Here is a 21,653-nt window from a genome sequence, read left to right as displayed (position 1 = left end):
TATAAAAACAATTCAAAAATGAGTTCTTTATCATCCTGCAAAGATCTGGAGAGAGAGCAAGTCAGTCCTACTGATTGAAGAGTACTGAATCAAAAAATCTAACTCTTGCAGACAAAGCCACAGAAGCCTCAATTTCTACATCTGGTAAACATTACTCCATTTGTAAACTGAAGACTCACTGTAAGACAGACACAGATTGCTAATTAACCAGTAACAGTACCCTACATCCCCATCAGAAGCAAAATCAAGAAAGCAATACACCCTTTACACTCTATTAGAAGGATTTGAGTTAAACGAATCACTTTACAGTCACAAATGAGATCTCATTGAACATCAACACAAACATGCAAATCCAAACTAACAAAAGAAAAATTAAATCCATATACTTTGCTTGTGACATAGTAATCTTTAATTACCTATTCTTTGTTACTACTTATTAATTTAGAAGTCTAAAATGCGTACAAATTAAAGACTCACGTGCTGAAGCACAAATCGAGATATCGATTAAACAAGAAGAAAGTTTACCATAAAAATTCTCTTCTTTTATTGAAAAATTCAGTCCATACAGCCTCTAATTTCAATGAAAATATTATCTTTGTGAATTAAAGTATATATACACACTTTAATTCACAGTAAATACTGCTAAGCATAAATTTTGACATTGCTGGATAGTGAGAAAAACAGCATTTCTCCACTTTTGATAGTAGAAGATGGTATGTTGTAATTTGCAGCTGAGGTTGAAGAGCCTTTCTGGTACACATAAGAAGCAATTGTTAAACTAGGTTACCACTATTATCGACTTAAAAGCTTAGTTTGATCCTCGTTTAGCACATTCTTCAGCTCGTGTTAGTGCGTCAGTTATAACATCTATTGTCCAATCCTTGACATCTTCCTGCATATAAGCAATCAAATGAAACAGCATGGTCATTCCATTGTTGTCATGCAGCTGAACCAGGAAGATTATTGAGGGAAATAGTTAAGGTATCAGAACAAGAAAGCATAAATGGTACCACTTTATAAGATAACTAAGACGTTTAAGACACGATGATCTTGCATGATCTCAGGAACAACTTTCCAAATAAAACATACGAAAAGAATTGCACTGCTCCTAACCCAACAGAATCCTGAAACCAAAACTCAAGTAGAGAAAGTTCGAAGACTACGTCGTACTCCCATAGTCCCATTTTCTACAGGCTTCTTCCGTTATTTGGATAGACAATTTCTTTCAAACTAATTTGTAATATTTCACCAGGCATTGGAACTTTCCCGTTAAAAATATTAGCTAACAGTTCCCCGTTGGCCGTCATATAGCTGGTTGCCTTTAGACGATCGACTACTTCCAACATAGATATTCATCATTTTTACGCTTTTGGCCTAAATTTGAGAAGAGCTGATCTTGAACCATTCCAATCACATATTATGCGAGGGTTGGAGACATTAAACGTGTCAATATTAGGAAATTGTGAATATGAAAAACTAAAAGGAAGATCTAAACATCGAGGATAAAAAGTAGAAAGGAAAGAAGCAATTCATCATATGGGAGAAAACACTCAAGGTCAGGTCAACAACAACAAACTGGTTCCGGAAAGAAAATCGAACCTGATAGGAAGTGAAATAGAAGATGAAGCAGGGGACTTGATTGACCTTGATAGAGAGATCGCGGTAGGAATGTTGTGGGAGAAAGACCCATGAGCCTGTGATGAAACTCTGCCGAAGATGATGGATGCCACGTAAGACACAAATCATGACTTCCGGTGCCAGGGTTTTGGGGTTGGGGTTGCTGGAGACTGGGAAGCCTTTCTAAGAGGGACGTGAGACTTGAAACTTGTCAGTACACTCCTGTCAGTGAACCAGATTTGCAACTTCCTTTCTTCCTCACATTCTTTTTGGGATTAAAATAGGGAATAACTGTTTAACAGTCCGGGGACCCAAACCCTCGGCTCCGACATCATTAAAAGAAAGAAGAATGAATTTCTTGATTTCTCAAGCATGTTGAGATTTAAATAAGCATTTACAAGTAATACAGAAAAAGGAAAGAAACTATTTCTTGTTCCTAATTACACAATTACAGGGACTCCAAATCTTTCCCATATTACAAGGTACCTATTCTTGCAATATTTAGTATTTCATAATATTGACGTTCTTAACTGGAAAGAAGGAAAAGGAAGAAACTTTAGGGCATCGAATGAGGCAAGTTCAATTTAGAAAGAAAACTCAGGACAAAGTTTCCTCATGTCAGTCCATGAGAACAAGAACACAAAATCCACAAAAAAGGCAATTTCTTTTTTTGATAACCGTAGTGTCCGGATCAATTTGGTCACACCTCAATAATTGCACGAGGTACTTACTTCCTCCCACCAACACAAGTAACAGGTAACTCTATCCACCAAGGGTTGGACAAATGTGAAGAAACCACCTAGTGTTATTTTTGCCTCTACTAGGATTTTAAACTTGAGACCTCATGGTTCTCAACCACTTCGTTGACACTATGACATGCCCTTGGCACCCAAATAATGGGATGCAAATACCAAGAACTACAATTTTTGTTTTTTCCTCTTTCAAAGGAAATGGGATGTCAAATACCAAGAAGTTCAATTTTTGTTTTTTCCTCTTTCAAAGGAAATGGGATGTCAAATACCAAGAAGTTCAATTTTGAATAAGTTCAAACTTGACTGTGCTCGATTTCATGTTAAATGCATGATACTAAGTGTGGATGATTGTTGAAAATTACGCAATTTTGAAATAATATTTGTCAAAGTAATTATTTTTAGGCTTCTTATTCGTTGAATAGCACAAAGTACATTTTTTACACATGTTTAACCATTTTTGACACAAATTTGTTGATAATCAATCCTTCTTTATGGAAATATGATAATTTTTATCAATTATCGTTTCCGTTAATTTCAATTATCACTAATTTTCACTAAAATGTTATTTCATAAAGTTCACTATTTATGGGGCCTTAAATTTTTGGAGGTCTAAAGCAAAAGCTTCATTGATTTCCCTCTTGAGCCATTCTTGTCCATTAAATGGTGACACTTAGAAAAATTCTTCTGTACACCACTGCCTCTACACCCTCCTATCTAAGGTCATGTCTTTGGTAACCTGAAGTCATGTCATGTTCTGTCTAATCACTTGTCCCCAATACATCTTCGGCCTAACTCTACCTCTCCTCTTACCAACTATAAACTACACGAGGACTTGAGGATTTAGTTAAAATTTTATCTGGGTCCCTTGGATTTATCTATGCAAAGACCTTATGATAGCTCTATTACAATTAGCAAGAGACCTTACAAAAGCACTAACGTGGTTTCAGATTTTGACCTTGTCATAAATATCAGTGTAAGTCCATATTCACAATAACAGTGACAAAGGGCTTCACCTCTAAATTCACTGGTAGAAAGAGATAATAGGGCAACAGAGGAATATTGGGGTTACGACAAACACGGATAAGGTCTAGATGGGTTGGAGTAAAATTGAGAAGCCACTAGGAAATATCGGGAGGGAGCAGATACCACGATAAAAGAAGGATTTGGTGCAGGCATGAACCATTGAAAATGTTGCGTCGGTAACGACTATGACTAGTCAAGAGTAAGCTGTTTGCAGAAGGAGATGGAGGAGAAGTACTGATAGGATCCTGAAAGGTAGTGCAAATGATAAATGGAAGGTATACAACTAACAGGAATATAGGGGCGACTATGGGATTAAAACATAAAGTGAAACAAGAATCTTATAATAGAGTGTGTCGTCTAAATATCCGTCCATACTAGTTAGTAGTCATAGTATTGCTCCTATAGTTTCTTGTCCTTTGATTCTGTTACTATTTGTACTTCCATTACTTTTTTTGGACTGCTTTGGACGATTGTTCCTTGAGCCAAGGGTCTATTGGAAGCAACCACACTACCTCTTAGGTAGGGGTAAGGTCTGCGCAAACTCTACCTTCTCTTGACTCCAATGAGTGGATTACACTCCAATGAATCACAAGATTTCATTTTATTTTTTTATTTTTTATGAAGTGAGATTTCATTAAGGCATCTAGTAGAAGTAAGGATACAAAAAGTGGGGGATCTGTCAGCTCAGTAAGACAAAGAACTTAAGGGTCGTTTTGTTTGAATTCAAGTTATGATGGGATTATTATTTATTGAGTGTTTGGTTTATTGCATTCAAAATAAATAAATTTTAAGAATAATTTATTTGTTTACAAAAATATCCTTCATAAATGTAAAAAATGATGTAACAAAAGGGTTGAAAGAGACATTTTTGTCATTTACTTATTTTATCCCGATATTACTATACCACCCAAAGGGAGGGATAACTAATCCGGGTACTAATTTTAATCCCGGAATAAGTTATTTCGGACTTGTCAACCAAACAACAAATTAAGTGATACTATAATTTAATCCCAGGACTATTTGATATTATCCTTCCCACTAAACGACCCCTTACAGAGGCTAAGGAGCTGACAAAATCCAGGTAATAATCTAAGTTATTTACAGGGGAAATATTGGCCCAACTAAAAAAGCTAACCAAAGGACTAGCCTTAAGCTTACAAATTGGAATTAAAACTCCACCAAATATCTCCTGTTTCTTTCATTCCAAATAACCCAAAAAATATAAGCTAGGTCATGAATCATGATCCAGATTTTCCTGATAGATTTTCTAACTTCCATAGAGCTCCAACTAGTGTAGGCATCTCTGATATTAAAGGGGCATGGACCAGCTTATACCAAAAAGTGCTAGATCTCATAAGATTTCATTTTCTTGAAATAATAACTTAGATGATAGGTTTGCAGTTAATGGAAAGAAGAGAAATGGATTAAATTTGTTTTACATCGCCCAAAAAGTCATGGGAAAAGATTAGTTTTGACTGCCAGGAGATCGTCATTGTAGTTGCAGGAATAGTGGACAAACACTCGTGTTGCTAGAATAACTCCTGAAGAAAAAAAAGCAGGTAACTGCAGGAATGGTCACCAAAAAGGCGTGTGGTGTTGCTGGAAAGATGTGCAGCTCCACCAAAAAAGCCACGGAAAAAATGTGAGGTGTCACTGAAAAGGTATCCAGAAACACGCTCGATGCTACATAACGATCACCAAGATTAGTCCCGATGCCATCACAACAATCACTGACACTAGCCATGATATTACGAAACGGGCACGGTAAATAAGAGTAATGCCTATCGGAATGAGGGTTTTAGATTCTACTAAGATCATACAAGATTCTGATAGCATGCGAGGAACTAAGAGGAGAGAAAATATGTATTAACTACTTTCCGATAATTAATACAATACACACTTTTACTTTAGGTGAAAAACAAAAGATCTTGCATCTAACCCATTCGAGAAGTAGAATATCACTAGTATAGAAACTTGACTAGCTATCTAACACCACCTTAATTTTGCACTAAGGTTGGCATGCCTAGTTCTAGGCCAAAAGGCAAACAATGTGAGCATACCAATAAACCTCTAGACCCTACAACATCATTTGTCATTATTGATATTCTGCTAAAAAGCATTCCACTAGTAGCCTGAATGTCTTACAACTATAGGAAGCTTTCTAACCCACTTTGTTTGTTCTCTAGAATGTTAGCAGGAAAAATACCTATCACCAGATAAATGAAAGGTTAAAGAAGTATGCATTTACCATCTTCAAAGGCTCCCCTGTCCTAAGCTTTGCATTTGGACGAGCTAGTTTAGATTCAAACGGAGTTCTTGGTCGCACTTCCTGAACTGATTCCCATTCCTCGCGGGTAAGCATCCTAACTGTTCCTTGACCAGCAGGCGCATTCTTTATTTTTCGCTCAATCATATCTTGCGACTTTGAGTCATCATACTGCATGCAAACACAACTGTAATTTATAAGCTACTCAGCTGATTTATAGATTGTAAAACATACAAGCAAGTTTACTACACCAAAGAATTGAAAATATCTTAGTGTTCACCTCAAGTCCAACACATCCATACCTGTCGAATAAACTTTAAAAGTAGCGACTCGATAAAATAAACCTAGGCTTGTATGGGGAGACTTCAACGCTCTTCTACAAAGTCAAGATAGATTGTATGGTGCCCCAGTGTAACAAGAGATGAATGTGTGCAAGACCTATTATTAAATGAGGTGATGTGGAAAGGAGAATTTTGTTCATGGTCAAACAAACAACTTGGTTCAGCTAGAATATTTAGTACTGGACAGGACAATGGGGAATGATGAATGGATGCTATAGTATGGACAATTGGTGCTGGACTACAAATTGCCAAACATTCCAGATCACACACCTATGGTCCTGGAGATGAAAATGACTACACTCAGCATTAAAGCTCCATTCAGGTTCTTTATTGTGTAAAGAAGTTGGACTGGTAGGTTCCAAGATAGAAAATTTAAATGTGTTTGGCAAAAGTTGAAGGAGTTGAAACCTCATCTTACCCAGTTGAACAATACAAATTACAAAGAAGATCCATCACCTCAGGAATACATTACAACTCTACGCAGCTGAAACTCTCTTCACAGTATACTGATGCTATAGCACTGGAAGAAAAGGATCTTTTGATCCAACTAGAGAAATGGAGCAATATAAAGGAGAGCTTCCAAAAAAAAATCCAGATCTATGTGGATTAAATTGGGGGACTCAAATACTAAGTATTTTGCAGCAATAATGAAAGAAAGACACCACAAGAAACAGATTATCAAACTTACTTCAGCAAATGGAGAAAAGATTTGTGGATCCGGATGAAATTCAAAATGAGATTATAACATTTTACAATTCTTTAATGGTAACTGCTCAAGTAAGCAACTGCAGTCAGTGAGAGTATTTTGAAGTAGGGGCCAACACTGAATCAATCTCAACAAATGGCCTTGTGTGTAGAGGTTACTGAGATGGAAGCTTATGATGGACTATGTTCTATTGGTGATGATAAGGCTCCAGGAGTTGATGGCTACAATGCTATGTTCTTCAAAAAACCTTGCCTGTGATTAAACAGGGGAGCAGTTAAGGAGTTCTTTCTACTGGAAAGTTACACAAAGCAGTGACTAGTACTGCAGTTACACTGTTACCCAAAGTTCCCAATCCCTCCAATATGAAGGAGTATAAGCCCATAGCATGTTGTACAGTCCTATACAAACTCATAGAAAAATTGTTGGCAAATAGAATCCACCAGGTGATAGAAACTGTGATCTCAGAAACACAACCTGGATTTGTACCCAGGAGAAAAGTGGCAAATAACATTATTCTTGCACATGAACTAGTCAAGGCCTATAACAGGAAGAATATCTCACCCAGATGTATGATGAAGGTGGATATCCAAAAAGCATATGATATTATTGATTGGAAATATTTAGAACAAATGATGTCAACATTGGGGTTTCCTCTCAAGTTCATAGGCGGGGTGATGCAATGTGTAACTACTGTCTCCTACTCTTTCTTGATCAATTGGGAACTAACAAAACCTTTTGAGGCAGCTCGAGGACTACGACAAGGGATCCAATCTCCCCCTTTTTGTTTGCTATGTTCATGGAATATCTAAGTAGGAACTTGAATGACTAATCCAATCACAAGATATTCAAATACCACCCTATGTGCAGTAGGCTTAAGAATACACCTTTAAGCTTTGCAGATGACCTCCTCATGTTTAAAAGAGGTGACCAAATATCAGTTCAACTACTCCACGTCAAGTTCACTGTGTTCACAGTAGCTTCCGTATTGGAAGCTAACTTGTCTAAAAGTGCTATATATTTTGGAGGAGTATTTGGTACTGTAATGTGTCACATCCAACAAACTCTGGGATACAGTCATGGGGCCTTACCTTTTCGATACCTTGGTATACCTTTGTCCACTAAGAAACTCAATCTTATTCAGTGGCAGCCATTGATTGATCAAATAGTAGCAAAAATATCTTTCTGGACAGCTAAAAAAGTATCCTATGCAGGGAGAGTTCAGCTTGTTAAGACATTGATTTTTTGGGATTCAAGCATACTGGACACAACATTTTATGATACCAACTAAGGTGATGAAAGCAATCCAATCCTACTGTAGGAGTTTTAAATGGTCTGGAGTCAACAGCATAACTAAGAAGGCCCTAGTCTCTGAGGAGAAGATGTGTACACCAAAGGTGGCGGGAGGATTAAACTTGGTGAATCTAAAGGTATGGAACAAAGCAGCAGTTCTAAAGATGTGTTGGGATATAGAGAAGAAGCAGGATAGACTTTGGATCAAATGCATACACAGTTATTACATCGAAGGCCAAAATATGGAAGCTCTCAGGGTTCCCGCTCAAGCTTGTTGAATAGTTAGAAAAGTTCTTGGAGCAAAGTATCACCTACATGTACTGCATCATGGTATTGATTGCAAGATAAGGCAAGCCTAAAATCAAATGCTAGGTGATTACCCAAAAGGTTGATTGGAGAGGTCTCATATGCCGCAACTTCGCAAGACCTAAAGCCATTTTTATCTTATGGCTGCAAATCCAGAACAGACTTCTTACAACAGATAGGTTGCTGAAATGGAGAATGCAAGTAGATCCTAAATGTGTTATGTGTAAGCAGGAAGATGGAGCAAGAGACCACTTATTTTTTGAGTGTGCATTTGCCAACTCCTTATGGAGAAGATTACTTCAATGGACTACTATCAGACATCCTCCAAGCAATTCTTGGAATGCAATGCAACAGTGAATCATCCAGAAGACTAAGGGAAAAAGCCACCAGGCCCAGCTACTACAACTAGTATACACAGATATTATTCATGCCATTTGGAAGGAGAGGAAAAATAGAGTTTTTGAGAAGACAGAGACTACAATGGAGGATATTGCTTGTAGAATTGCTTGTTTTTGTTGTTTTAGAGCTACTGCCTGAGCCAGGTTTTAATTCTCTAAGTTTGTAAGCAGACTGCAGATTTTGTGATAACCAGTCGAGTAGGACTTGTTTAGCTTTGTGAGTACCTACTTTGGTGGAAAAAAAAATCCTAATTACCAAAAAAAAAATTTAAGAAGTACCTATGATGGAGACTTTGGGGTTTGTATATTAAGTCAGCTAAATTCCATCAACCTCCTCAATGAATATCAACAAGATTCAACTTTAGTTCCTTTAACATTATTGAATGTAAATTGAAATAAGTGTCATTAATTCAAACCAAGAAAAACGACGATATTCTACAGTCTATAAGTAGTTCTATATCGAGATACCATTTCTTTGGTACATTACAACACTAAAGTTGTTCTCCTATTAAGATTATGAATATTAATGAACCATCATGTCACTACACCTAAGAAGCATCATTTAAACCTTCTCAAGTATCAATTTCCCAAGCTTCTCTTCTATTTACCATAACAATCCACCAAAATCACAACCAACAAATGAATATATTTATTAGGGGTTTGTCCAATTTTAAAATCATTCAAATTTCATCCAAATATTAAATAGGACTTTACATAAACTGCAATGGAGCATCATACCATCATGAGGAGCTTTGCGAAAAGTGCAGTCCCAACAACAGTGAGTATCATGGGCATAGTAGCAGTATCAAGGAACGATCTTGAATCAGGAACCTGAACAAATAACTGATTCTTTCGAGGATCTTTTCGTTTCCTCTTTACCTTCAATTCAGCAACCTTTCTCTTCAACGTCTCGCTAGGGCCATATTCACGAGACAATGTATGAACTTGTCTATAGAATTTGTGAATACCCAACATGATTTACTGAGAAAATTGAATCAATTATCAAGTGGGTAACGTAGATAGTGCATCTAACAATTGAGTAGAAGAGAGAATTTGGAAAATATGAAATGAGGGTTTTAGGGTTTTCAATTGCCGAAATAGTACAGCGGTAATTAAATAGATTTTCCTTAGTACCTGAAAAAAAATTATATTCTCTACTAGTGGAGGTAGGCGGGCATTGCCCGGGCCAATGTGAAAAATCTATTTTAAGCCTAATATATAAATGTGTTCTTTAACTTAGCCTTCTTTGCCATTATTTTATTATACATGGTATATATATTGGCAGCAACAATCTTGTGCATAAAAAGTATTGATCAGTACAAGGTAGACAGGGTTTGTGAGCTATTGCATAGGAGCGGGGTTTTTACCCTGTGCACACCCAAAGAGTAGAGGCTGCGGGTTTCCCTTGCCATAAAAAAAATAAAACAAGGTAGACAGTGTTTAGATAATTAAAAGCAACACTATAAAGAACACCCTTTTTTTTAACAACCATAACACAAAGATAGCAGATTAATAATGTTCACTTCTGAGATAGCTTCTTTTGTCTTTAATTGTTCAGTCTTTTCAGCAGTCACGCGAGCTTGATTTTCAAATAGCTTAGAGGTTCTGTATTAGAATAACTTACCATATAGTGTGTGTAGGAGATCAAAGGATTCTGTTGTTTGCTGAATGATGTATGTGGTGGGAGTCGTAGTTGAGTATATCTTCTGTAACAAGAATTTTGTATCATCAAAAGCGGCAAAATGAAAAATCACTCGAACAATCCAACTCTTTGTGCATGTTATGAATCATTTGTTCCAAGTGAGACATTATATAATATTTTGTCAATTCTACACTGATGATTGCTTTCAGCTGGATGGAACCAGTCTACTTAACATACCATAATTACATTCATAAACTTCATAGGGACAACATACAATCATGATCACGATTTTAATCATGTTGACGTGAGTTTCTTTTTCTGCAAGTTTTTGGAATGTTATGTTTAAAAAAAATCAGCTCACTTGACTGAAAGGAGAGGGATGAGTAGTCGTTTTTCAATAACGTGAGAGCTGAATGTTATCATCAGCACTATCACTGTTTTCTGAAGGGAAATCAGAAATATTAGGAAATGTCACGATTCCAGTAAGCAAGTGAAATACTGTAGAAGGCTAAAAGATCATTGTGAATCAAAAGAAGTTTTCCGTAGGCTAAAACAGATAAATACATTAGAATAGACATGGACGGAGGACCTGTAGACTTACACTTACTATAAAAGAAGATAAACAAAGATATGAATTGCCTACATTTAGGCACCGCCAACCCATCATTCTTTAACAATAAGATAAAACTTCATGCACCTTCCTTTACAGAGAGAAGAACAATTACAGGGGAAAAATTCAAACTAATCCTCACCAAGAATCTCTTTATTGCACTACACAAGGACACCAAATAAAGAGAATATAGTAAGGCGCAATTGGTGCAGCCAGCAAAAGAAGAAGAAAAAAACTACCAGAAGTTTTAATATCAGCAATAGCGCAAGATCAGTATAACAAAGTTGTAAAACCCAAAGAATACTGCCAAGTAAACCTGAATTTGGATCAAATTTACAAAAATGCTAATGCAAATCTGCAACATTATTACACATATACTCAAACTTTCTTTGACCACTGTCTTTTTACAAATGTTAGGCTCATCTCACATGTTCAATTTGACAAAAATATGTTTCTAAGATACGTCTAATTCTATTATTTGGAACACAACCTAAAACAAATATTCCATCCCAGAGTAGATAAAGACGAGGTAAACCACCACAGAAAAGAAATTCACTGAACTTGGGCACAAAAACAACTCCAAATTTTTCTAATCATGGGATTACTTTACCTCTATCTTTGTACCTTTGTGGAGTAGAAAGGTTGTTTCTTCGATAGACCTTCAGGTCAAAAGAAATATTTTTAAAGCAGAACTATTGCAAGAGAAGTGTATAAAAAATAGCGAGATACAAAGCTTATGAAACAACCGATAGTGTATACTACACACTTAAAAGAGGTTGTAACCCGGAATCCAAGTCCTCCAGTTCACATTTTTCATTACAGAGAGGACGAAGTATTTAGAAATAATTATACAACTATGCCATAAATCTCAGAACACTACCGTGGGAACTAATACGCTTTTTCCACCTTGCAACTCCATGCCTTGAGAGTTTCCCTGGTAGAAGCAGGTCATAGCTATATGGTGTCCCAATTTTCTCTACATGCTCAACAAGCCAACCGGAAAGCACAACGAACAGCAACTATCTTATACCCAAGAAAAATGTCAAATACTATATTTGCTACTTCTCTAGTTAATTCACTCCCCCACGAGCTCCGTTCTCCCTCCACCAAACCAAAACTAAAAAAAAATTATAACACATTCATGCTCCTGATGAAATTGGAGAGAGATTATGGTACTGAAAAAAATATATTTGCTCTACTGCTCATGATAGAAGTTTAAGACACCAAATCCCTTCCTTCAATGGTTATTTTGCATCTGCAACTTTGCAGAACCATAACTATTAACCAAAACCTTGATACCTATGCATGTCTTGACTATTTATATGAACTTGGCAGTGGTTTGCTTGAGAATCTTTACTGACATGATCCACATACTATAGTAAAAGACATGAAATGGTAAATTCACTAACTATTGGGTAGTAATACAACAGTGTATGATTTATCCACATCTACACAAAAAAATGGAAATAATTAATTGGGTAGTAATACAACAGGGTAGCATAACGAACTCATATCTTCACAATCAAGAAGATCCTGTCTTCTTTCTAGGTAAAAGCCAAAAGATAATGCTTTAGTCTCAGGTGTTTTAACTTTCAAGAAATACAATAATCCATCTCACCAAAACAAAAAGAAAAACTTAATAGTAGCAATTACAACTGCAAAGAAAAATCAAGCAGAAAAAGGTCAGCACAACATTAAAGTTGTACATCTCGTAAAATCAAACAAATGAAAAAAAAAACCAACTAATTAAAAGTCACCATCATCATTACTTCTCTTTTGGCCATATTCAAATCCATAAGGGAAAAAACCAACTAATTAAAAAAAAAAACGGAAAAAGCAGAGGGGAAACTTACCTGTAAACTGGGCAAGAAAGAGCAGTATAGTTTATGGAGAAAAGACTCTTCTTGAAGACGTGAGGGCATTAAAGAGAGTTCAACTTTTTATTCACAAATTACAAAAGGCAACAACAGATAAAAATATGTAAATGCCAAAAATATTCAGATTTAGCTCAAGTTTTTTTTGACTTTTAAAAAAAGTACAGCCTGATAAATCATTATTGTACAAGAATAATAATACTAAAAATAAATGAAAACCCTAAAATGCCCCTAACCCTAGAGTAAAACAAAATACAGCTCTATTGTTAAAAAAAAAAAAGTTTCATTCTTTAATATACTCTAGTAGTGTCAGAAGTGTAATTTACACCTTGGTTTTCCTCAACAAAGCGCATTAGGTTTCAGACCAAGGAGCTTGATTGCGTTGGATATGGCGGCACCGGCAGAGATGGTAACGGGCGAAGGAGGCAATGAATCAACGAAGAAAAGTGTAAGGATATATGTTGGTGGTTTAGGCGAAAGTGTGACGGCTGAGGATTTGAAGAAGACATTCTCAACACCACAACTCGGAAAAGTGGAATCTATGGACATCGTTCGAACCAAAGGCCGCAGCTTTGCTTACTTGGATTTACTTCCTTCTTCCGACAAATCCCTACCCAAACTTTTCAGCACGGTATAAACTATAAAGCTTTCCGTATCTCACTTTAATTGTGCGTGCGTACTATGCTAAATTGTCTGTTTTCATTGCATAGATATAAGAATTGGTGCAAATAGCGTAGCATTTCTAGTCTAGGATAAAAGATGAATAACATAAAGAATGGTAGCCGGCACCTTAGTTGGAGAAGGAGGTTAAGAACCTGGATAAAGGCTCCTAATTTATTTAGTCATGTATGGAAGTTGAGGTGAAAGAATACCTTAAGCATATTAGAGAGGTTTGGAGTGTAGGAATGCTAGTGTATTTTAGAGTTTTTGTGAAGCAAACAGCCCAACTCTTGTCAGTGAGTGCAGTATCTCATTAGGTGTTCATTACATTTGCACCCTTCCCTTGGGTGCTGCAAGACATTACTGTATGTTGTTTATCTGTGGTGGCCATCGTTCGGCCTTGTAACCATTAGTATCACATAATATCAAAGTGTCTCTTCGTTATTAGCAGTGTTGTGTACGGCGATCACCTTGTCGTCAATGGCGAGAGGCGAGATGACCCTTCATCACCATTTAGCTTTGTGGTGATCTTCAAAAGGCGACGCCATGATAACAAAAGGCGAGAGGCAAGAGGCAAGAAAGGCATCACCTTTTGTATTTTCTTAAAAAAAGAAGCGACCAATTTAGGATTTTAAAAGTTAAAAGGTAATTTTAGGATTTTCGACTAGACTCCTCTGGCAACTAGCCAGGCTTTTCCGGCGACTCCAAAGTCTAACCAATATATATTTCTTCTTCCTCTTTTTCTTTTTCCTTCTTCAGACTTTAAAATCACTTCTACCTTTGTTTTGATTTTGTTATGTTTTTTTTTCCTCATTCAAGTTATAGACTTTTAGTAAGTACTATCTATTTTCATTTTTTGAATTGAAATATTTGGTAATGTTTTATTGCTTTTGAGATTTTGATTATTTACATATGCAAATACATATTTTAACTTTTGGTATTAATTGATGCCGCACTTTCAAAATGAGAGCGGTGAGGCCGTGAGGCGAGCACCTCGCCTCGCCTTATGACGAGGCAGACTCTTGTCACCTTTTGCCGTCCAAAACACTGGTTATTAGGATAACTTAATCAATTTGCAGCAAGTGAATGGAGTCTTTCCTTTTAAAATCTACTCCTAAGGTATCACCTTGATGCTTAGTGGTGCTAATCCAATTTTGATCTGCAGTATAATGGATGCATGTGGAAAGGTGGGAGGCTTAGAATAGAGAAGGCAAAGGAACACTTTTTTCTTCATATGAAACGTGAGTGGGAAGAAGATGCTACACTTGCCACTACTTCGACCCATCTTCCTGTTAGTGAAGCTGAAAGGATGGACTCCCTGAAAAGTCAGAAGAAAGATTCCAAATTGGATGAAGCGCAAATTCGGATTTACTTCCCAAAATTAGGAAAGGTAATGCATTTTTCCCTGTGCTTGGTTATGACGTCCTTCTCTTGATACAATTATTCTTAGATGACTTATGGCGGGAAAGGTGACTGCATGGTTTACATTTGAATGCAATCTCTTTTAGTAAGACCTATGTTTTTTATTACGTCAAGAGTCATGCTTCTGGAATCTCTTTGTGCAGATTAAACCAGTGTCTCTTAGAGGAACTGGCAAGCATAAATACAGTTTTCAGCGAGTGGAAGTTCCTTCCTTACCTATCCATTTTTGTGATTGTGAAGAGCACTCTGGTACTACTCATATGGACAAGCAAAAATCACTTTGTAATTATGACTCAAAGGATGGTGGAATGGATGAGAAAGAGCTGAACATCATGAATTCAGTGTTGAACAGAATTTTTGAGAGGGAGAACTATTCTGAGGAAACCCCTAGGGATTTTAAATTATCTAAGAAAGTTCAAAGCTCAAATGGTACAGTTGATCATTTGCAGAATGACAAGAATCTAGTCAACCAAGAAATGGTAAATGATGATAACCTCATTCTCAATGTGGTGGCTGGTGCAAACGATAGAATGATTATGGTAAAAGATCCAATCCAGGAAGCAATGACAGCTATTCAGGCTAATGAAGATTTTGTTGACCAAGAAATGGATGACGATGATGACAACCTTATTATCAATGTAGTGGCCGGTGCAAAGGATAGAAACACTATGTTCAAAGATCCAACCCTGGAAGCAATTGTAGCTATTCAGGTTCATATTCTGTTATGTTCTATTTTTCATTTTCCCTGCTCATGGTATAAGCATCTTAGTTTACTTTTTCCTTTTTATGGGTGTCGTGCGAACAGAATTCGCTATCCAAGGAATCACGACTTGCTACGGATAAACAAAAGCAAGGAAAGACGATGCCCTCAAACAGAAAGCGTAAAGCACCTTCAGAGGTAAAAGATGGTGAGGCACATACGTTGTTGTCTAAAGCTGAAGCAAAGCAGAGTTTGGAAGTCACACGAGATAGCCAACTATTAAATAGAAGTGCCAAATTGCCAAAGAAGTCTCCATGGAAAGATCTTGTTAGTGCTAGTAGTGGTGCTTCATTCAGTGTATTGGATATTTTGCCGAGTGCTATTCCTGGTACAGAGATGCAGTCTGGTTCTAATGGTGTTAGTGAGTTCTCCTCCGACGAAAAAGATGAAGTAGCAAACCATGAGAAAGTATCCGATCACCTTGAAGAGCCGGATAAAGTTGAATCTGAAGATGAAGTATCAGATCAGCATGAAGAGCTGGATAAAGTTGAATCTGAAGATGAAGTATCAAACGACGAGGAAGTATTAGATCAGCATGAACAGCTGGATAAAGTTGAATCTGAAGATGAAGTATCAAACGATGAGAAGGTATTTGATCAGCATGAAGAGCTGGATAAAGCTGAATCTGAAGATGAATTATCAAATGACGAGAAAGCATCAGACCAGCATGAAGAGCTGGATAAAGTTGAATATGAAGAGAAAGTATCAGATCAGCACGAGGAGCTGGATAAAATTGCCACTGACAATAGCCCTGTAGATATTTATGTCAGAGGTGCTGCATGGCGACAAAAATCTTCATGGACAGAATTGGTTCGTGATGCCACTAGAAGTTCTTTCAGCATTTCACAAATTTTGCCTGGTCTAAGTCTTCCAAAACCAGAGTTGCCAGTGATAGGAGAGACCGTAAAAGCACAAAAATCTAACAGCATGGATAAAAGTGATTCGCAAGATGTTTCTGTTGAGGAGCAGAATAATGTTCATTTCAGTAAAGAGCTTCCAGTGTTGGACAACTATCAGCAGAAAGAAACAAAGAAGAATGAAGCCAGTGCTCCAACCCCCGAAAAGGAACATGTATCTGCATCAAAACAAGCACTTGTAGGAGATACTAACTACAGCGAAACTTGTTCTTTCATGAAGAGTGCTGCTTCAATGAAGGAGTGGACGAAAACAAAAGCAGCACTAAGTGGGTCATTCAAGAAGAAGACTAATGAGAAGAAGTAGTGGATACTTCAGAATAGCTTCATGTAAGATATGACGGCTTCAAGTTACATAGACGATCCAATTCCCTTTTCATTTAGGTGCATAATTTTCATTCCAGAATCAGTTGTGCCATTCTTGAATCTGTATTTCTCCATTTGAAGATTATACATGGACATCCTTCTGTTTGTAGCCCTGTGTTGTAATGTGGCAGGCTTACTTGCAAAGTTGTATCTGAATATGCTTTGAATTTGAATACCAGAAAATTGGTATTGTTAAACACAACCTTAACTGCCCACGCAACCAAAACAAATGCATTTTCCCCTCAATTTTGTCGTTTCTTATCTTTACTTTTCTTAACATACATGAACGTGTCATTATATTTTAGTTCATTTTACATCTACGTTCTCCAACTTTCGATGTATACAATTAAGCTTAACTTGTATTAAATTAAACAAGTAGATGCATGTATTCAACATGATAAATCGTGTGTAATATACTCTAATTAATTTGTACTATCCATGGTAGGATGCATATTATGTAATGTAGGATCATGTGTTTACCGGTTCAACTTTATATAGAAGTGTAAGTTTTGTTATCCACTTGATCATGGTGGATTCTTCTGATGACAAAGCCGATTACTCTATTATTTGTTGGTGTTAAATGTATGATTCCTAACGATAATTATCAAATTTTTATTATCACAGAATGGACTGTAAACGTTCTAAATCACAATTATTAGGTTTTATTATTATAATTTCTCAAGAATTTTGGAATTTTGCCAATACAATTTTTTGGATGAAGTGGTTCTTACGAGACAATCTTTTTGTGTTCTCGGCGTTAAAGATGCGTTAATTGATTAAGAGCTTTTGCATTCCTATTAAGAGGTTAAAAATATTTATTTTGAATAAAAATCACTATTTTGAAAATACAGATGTTTGGCTAATCATCAAAACTGCTCTTAAATAGAAGCAAAAACAGTTTTTTCTTAATTTGATTCTCAAAACTCAAAAGTACCTTTTTTTTAAAAAAGAGAATTGACATACACAAATAGTTTATCCAAAACACTTTTCAAAAGAATTAACCAAATACGAATTATTTTTTTCAAAAGTATTTTCATAAAAAAATTGTAACAATTTTTAAGAGTAATACCAAACAAGCTCGAAATATGTAATATAGCCATCTCCAACCCAACACCAAATTTTACACCAAATCTTTATTCGGTATAAAATTGGTGTTTTGAGGCTTCAACCCAATACAAATTTTGCATCATTTTGATGCGTGAATCACACCAATATTCATCACATCATTTCACTTTATTGAATATTTTAATGTTATTTGATTATGCAAAACTTTTAATTAAACATTATATATATTATACGTTTTAATTAAATATCTTATATATTAAATTATTTTTTATTTAATACTTTTATATTATTAATTTTAGATATAAAAGTTAGTTTATTTTATAAATTAATTTTTCTATATGACTTTTTTAAAAAAAAATTATGTTAATTCTACTATAAATTAAAATTGGTTATAACTACAATTAACTTTCACAAAAATAATCGATTTCGACAATTCCTAGCTCGACATAAAAAAATAAAGGACAAAAAAAACTCATTTTGAACTACGTAATGCATTAATAGAGCATTTATGAGAGCGCCGTAATGATCTTGAAAGTTGAATATTTATGTAGAATTTAAAATAATTTTTAATTATGTAATGTTTATTTAATTGTAGTTCATTAATGAAAATACTTATATTTGTATTATCCATTATTATATATAATAGATAATACTTTCTAGCAAATTATATTATTGTAAAAAATTATGGTAATAAAATAATTTTTAGATTAAACGACTATAAAAGAAAATACTATGAATTATCTATGGTGAATGCTTTATGAAATAAGAAATAATAATGGAGAGAGACTTTTGGATGTAAAAGTTGGTGTAGTGGATTGAAGTTGATTTATACTAAAATAGTATTGACATCAAATTTAATGTAAAATTTGATGTTTGGGTTGGAGATGCCCTAAGAAACAAATAATGTTTTAGTTAGGAAAAAAAGAAAGAAAGAAAATTAGATTACACAGAGTTTATCAAACATATCTTCTAGTTTTACCTAACAAGTATTCTATTTAAAGAAGAAAGTGTTTTGGTGAATGTCCTCTGTCGTCTTTGGTATTCGCTGCTTATCCAAAATTCAACATATGAAACAAATCAAATGTTTTACATTTACTTGTAAAACTAAGACTTAGCTTGTTCAGGAGTTACTAACCTCTCAAATTCTTGGCTTAGTGCGATACAATCTCTAACTCACTTGAGGTACCTTGAGATTTATGTCAAAAAAACTGATTTGTTTGGATATCTCACGTGCTTTCTTTAAAATTTAGTGGCTCATTCATCTTATTCTCTAAGAACATCGCTCGCAGCTATATGGAAAATGACGCACATAAGATTTGAAGTTACAATGTTGGCATGATAAGTTCAATAATATTTTGGCATGATGAGTTTGATTGTTTGTCATTGTGGCCAGAAGAAAACTTTGTATACATTAATTAATGAAGCTGTAATATTATTTATTTAAAATTTGATTTATTTTAAAATTTAGTTGTGTAATTACATTAATCTAATCAAACATGACAAAGGGAATTACACTGTGACAATCAAACATGTTAGTGTAATTACTAAATTGTGTAATTATTAGGCTGATAATTATTATCGTAGTAATTACACCAATTTCAATTATCGAATGACTTTCCAAACAGACCCTAAAAAGATTTTTTCTGAATTTTATGATTTGATATAAAAAATATGCTAAATTAGTTTTTGATTTTGTAATGTTAAATATATTACATGAAAAGTTAGCTTATCTTGGATCCTCAATTGCCTTGGCATTAGGGACGGCAATGAGGCAAGTCGACCGCGGCGCGAGATAGGTATAATTATATACAGGGCATTGCGGGACAGGACAAGTTGAAATAATTAAATTAAGCGAAGCGAAACAAGAGGCAGGTTGAAATTTTTTTCTTTCACTTTCCAATGTAATCTCAAATCCGTTAAGAGATGAAACTCTTAATTTTTATCATCTTTTCACTTCTTTCAAAGGTTTTCAAACAAGCTCAGATTTCTTTCACTTTTTCCGTGTAATCATTAATCAAAATATAATTATTGATTGGATTAGCTGTTATATTTGTGTTATTTGGTTTAACGTTATATTAATGTACTATTTAAGCATAGGAGGAAGGGGCGGGTTTTTACGGAACGGAGTGGGTTAAAAATAAAAAATATTATATAGTATTATTATTATTATTATTATTATTATTTTATTTTTTTGGTAATAAAAGATATTTTATATATAATTCACCTTGAAAATACTATTGAATCCACCTGAAGTTACCAATTCCAAAATAATAATAATAATAATAACAATAATGACAATAATAATAATAATAATAATAATGATAATAATAATAACAATAATAATAATAATAATAATAATACAAAATGAAAACAAGTAATTGAGTTTTATATTATTTATCTGATTTTGATTAATATAGAGTTTAAAAAATTATATTGTAATACTTTTTAATATTGTAGTTAATTTTCTAGTTTTAAATAAAAATAAATAAATTAAATTGGGATAATAATTTTCAATCTTTAATTTTAACTAATATTTAATAATTCATTTAGTTTTTTGTCAAAGTGGATGTTTATGTGGAGTGTGATGTGACAATTTTTTAAAATAAAAGAAAGAGTGTATTACACATACCACGGTGAGACAAAAGAGAGAAATATGTTTCTCAAATCAATAAGTGATAATTTAGGTGTGAACCTCTCAGTCTCAATAATTGAAGTATGAAACTCAAAAAAATGATAAGTTTAGGTGTATTTTTGATAGTTATCTCTTAAAACTTTATACATAATTCTAAATAGTATTCACGTGATTAAAAAAACCCAAAAAATCAAAGAATCAAATCAATATACTCTCTTTATTTCAAATTGTTTGACTATTTTCTTTTTTTGTTCCATTTTAAAGAATGACTAATTTCCTTTCAGCAACTATTTAATTTTAACGTTTGACTTGACATATTTAAAATTACAATATTATAGAACATTTTGATATATTTTTATTTTAAAACCACATAATTCAAAAGTATTTTTTATTTTCTAAAAAATTAATATCATGTCAAAATAAATCAATTAATTTAATTTGGTGTAGATTAATTTAGATAAAAACCAACAAGACAAAGCATGTACACCCCTAAACACGTCTTTGTTCAAATTATGAATCATAAAGACCATTGGTTTATTTTTTCTTTTTAGCTTATTGAAAAAAGAATGACATATTTTTAAATTAATTTTAAAATGTCAAATTTTATATTTAATGAAATGATTTATAATTATACACATATGTGTTAGTTTATTTTAGATTACAAGTTTTAAAATTATTTGTTTTTTTCTTTAACTTATTGTTCTAATCAAATTAACTCATATAAAATGAAAGGAAGCGAATAATAATGATATGAAAAATAAATTACTTTTTGAAACAGAGGCTAACCTAATATTATTCCAAGGTCTAATTCGCATTCACGTCCAAAAATACCTACTCATTAATCCAGGTTCTATAATAATGTGTCCAAAGTATTCTATAGTGTTTTTGTAGTACAAAGAATAATAATGAGTTTCCAAATATATACCATATATCATAATATAATCATTATAAAAAAAAAACACGAAGCTTTTCTTAGAAAGTCTATTCGAGTAGATCCAAAAAAAAGAAA

General features: G+C 34.3%; 2 protein-coding genes across 9 annotated transcripts; one reads left to right on the top strand and one right to left on the bottom strand.

Moving 5' to 3' along the window:
• Positions 1–520: 520 nt before the first annotated feature.
• LOC101264647 (uncharacterized) lies at positions 521–12,995 on the bottom strand. Of its 8 annotated transcripts, none has more exons than XM_010325665.3 (6): positions 12,805–12,972; positions 10,324–10,405; positions 9,438–9,680; positions 5,641–5,829; positions 1,600–1,707; positions 521–892 (listed from the first exon to the last, which is right to left on the bottom strand). In XM_010325665.3, the coding sequence occupies exons 3-6, from the start codon at positions 9,672–9,674 to the stop codon at positions 809–811; spliced, it is 618 nt and encodes a 205-aa protein (XP_010323967.1). In that variant the 5' UTR covers positions 9,675–9,680; positions 10,324–10,405; positions 12,805–12,972; the 3' UTR covers positions 521–808. The 8 variants fall into 8 exon arrangements, with proteins under 8 accessions (XP_010323967.1, XP_025887799.1, XP_069143076.1 ...); XM_026032014.2 differs by having other exon boundaries at positions 1,645–1,707; XM_069286975.1 differs by lacking the exon at positions 1,600–1,707 and adding an exon at positions 11,562–11,610 and having other exon boundaries at positions 12,805–12,897.
• A 114-nt stretch (positions 12,996–13,109) lies between these two features.
• Positions 13,110–17,149, top strand: LOC101264949 (protein REPRESSOR OF SILENCING 3-like). The gene is made up of 4 exons (XM_004243623.5): positions 13,110–13,456; positions 14,651–14,875; positions 15,051–15,617; positions 15,713–17,149. The coding sequence occupies exons 1-4, from the start codon at positions 13,214–13,216 to the stop codon at positions 16,886–16,888; spliced, it is 2,211 nt and encodes a 736-aa protein (XP_004243671.1). The 5' UTR covers positions 13,110–13,213; the 3' UTR covers positions 16,889–17,149.
• Positions 17,150–21,653: the final 4,504 nt, after the last annotated feature.

The sequence above is a fragment of the Solanum lycopersicum genome, chromosome 7, assembly GCF_036512215.1.
Source record: "Solanum lycopersicum chromosome 7, SLM_r2.1".
Lineage (NCBI taxonomy): Eukaryota > Viridiplantae > Streptophyta > Magnoliopsida > Solanales > Solanaceae > Solanum > Solanum lycopersicum.
The sequence above is the reverse complement of the archived record's forward strand: the minus strand, read 5'-3'. Positions and strand labels throughout refer to the sequence as shown.

Bases quoted from the DNA above. Each gene is read 5' to 3' on its own strand.
- LOC101264949 (XM_004243623.5), top strand. From the start codon at position 13,214: ATGGCGGCACCGGCAGAGATGGTAACGGGCGAAGGAGGCAATGAATCA. The intron at 14,876-15,050 runs GTAATGCATTTT...CTCTTTGTGCAG, and splicing joins ACTTCCCAAAATTAGGAAAG to ATTAAACCAGTGTCTCTTAG. The intron at 15,618-15,712 runs GTTCATATTCTG...TCGTGCGAACAG, and splicing joins AAGCAATTGTAGCTATTCAG to AATTCGCTATCCAAGGAATC.
- LOC101264647 (XM_010325665.3), bottom strand. From the start codon at position 9,674: ATGTTGGGTATTCACAAATTCTATAGACAAGTTCATACATTGTCTCGT. The intron at 5,830-9,437 runs GTATGATGCTCC...GTTTGCATGCAG, and splicing joins TCGCAAAGCTCCTCATGATG to TATGATGACTCAAAGTCGCA. The intron at 1,708-5,640 runs GTAAATGCATAC...CATCTTCGGCAG, and splicing joins CAGGGGAGCCTTTGAAGATG to AGTTTCATCACAGGCTCATG.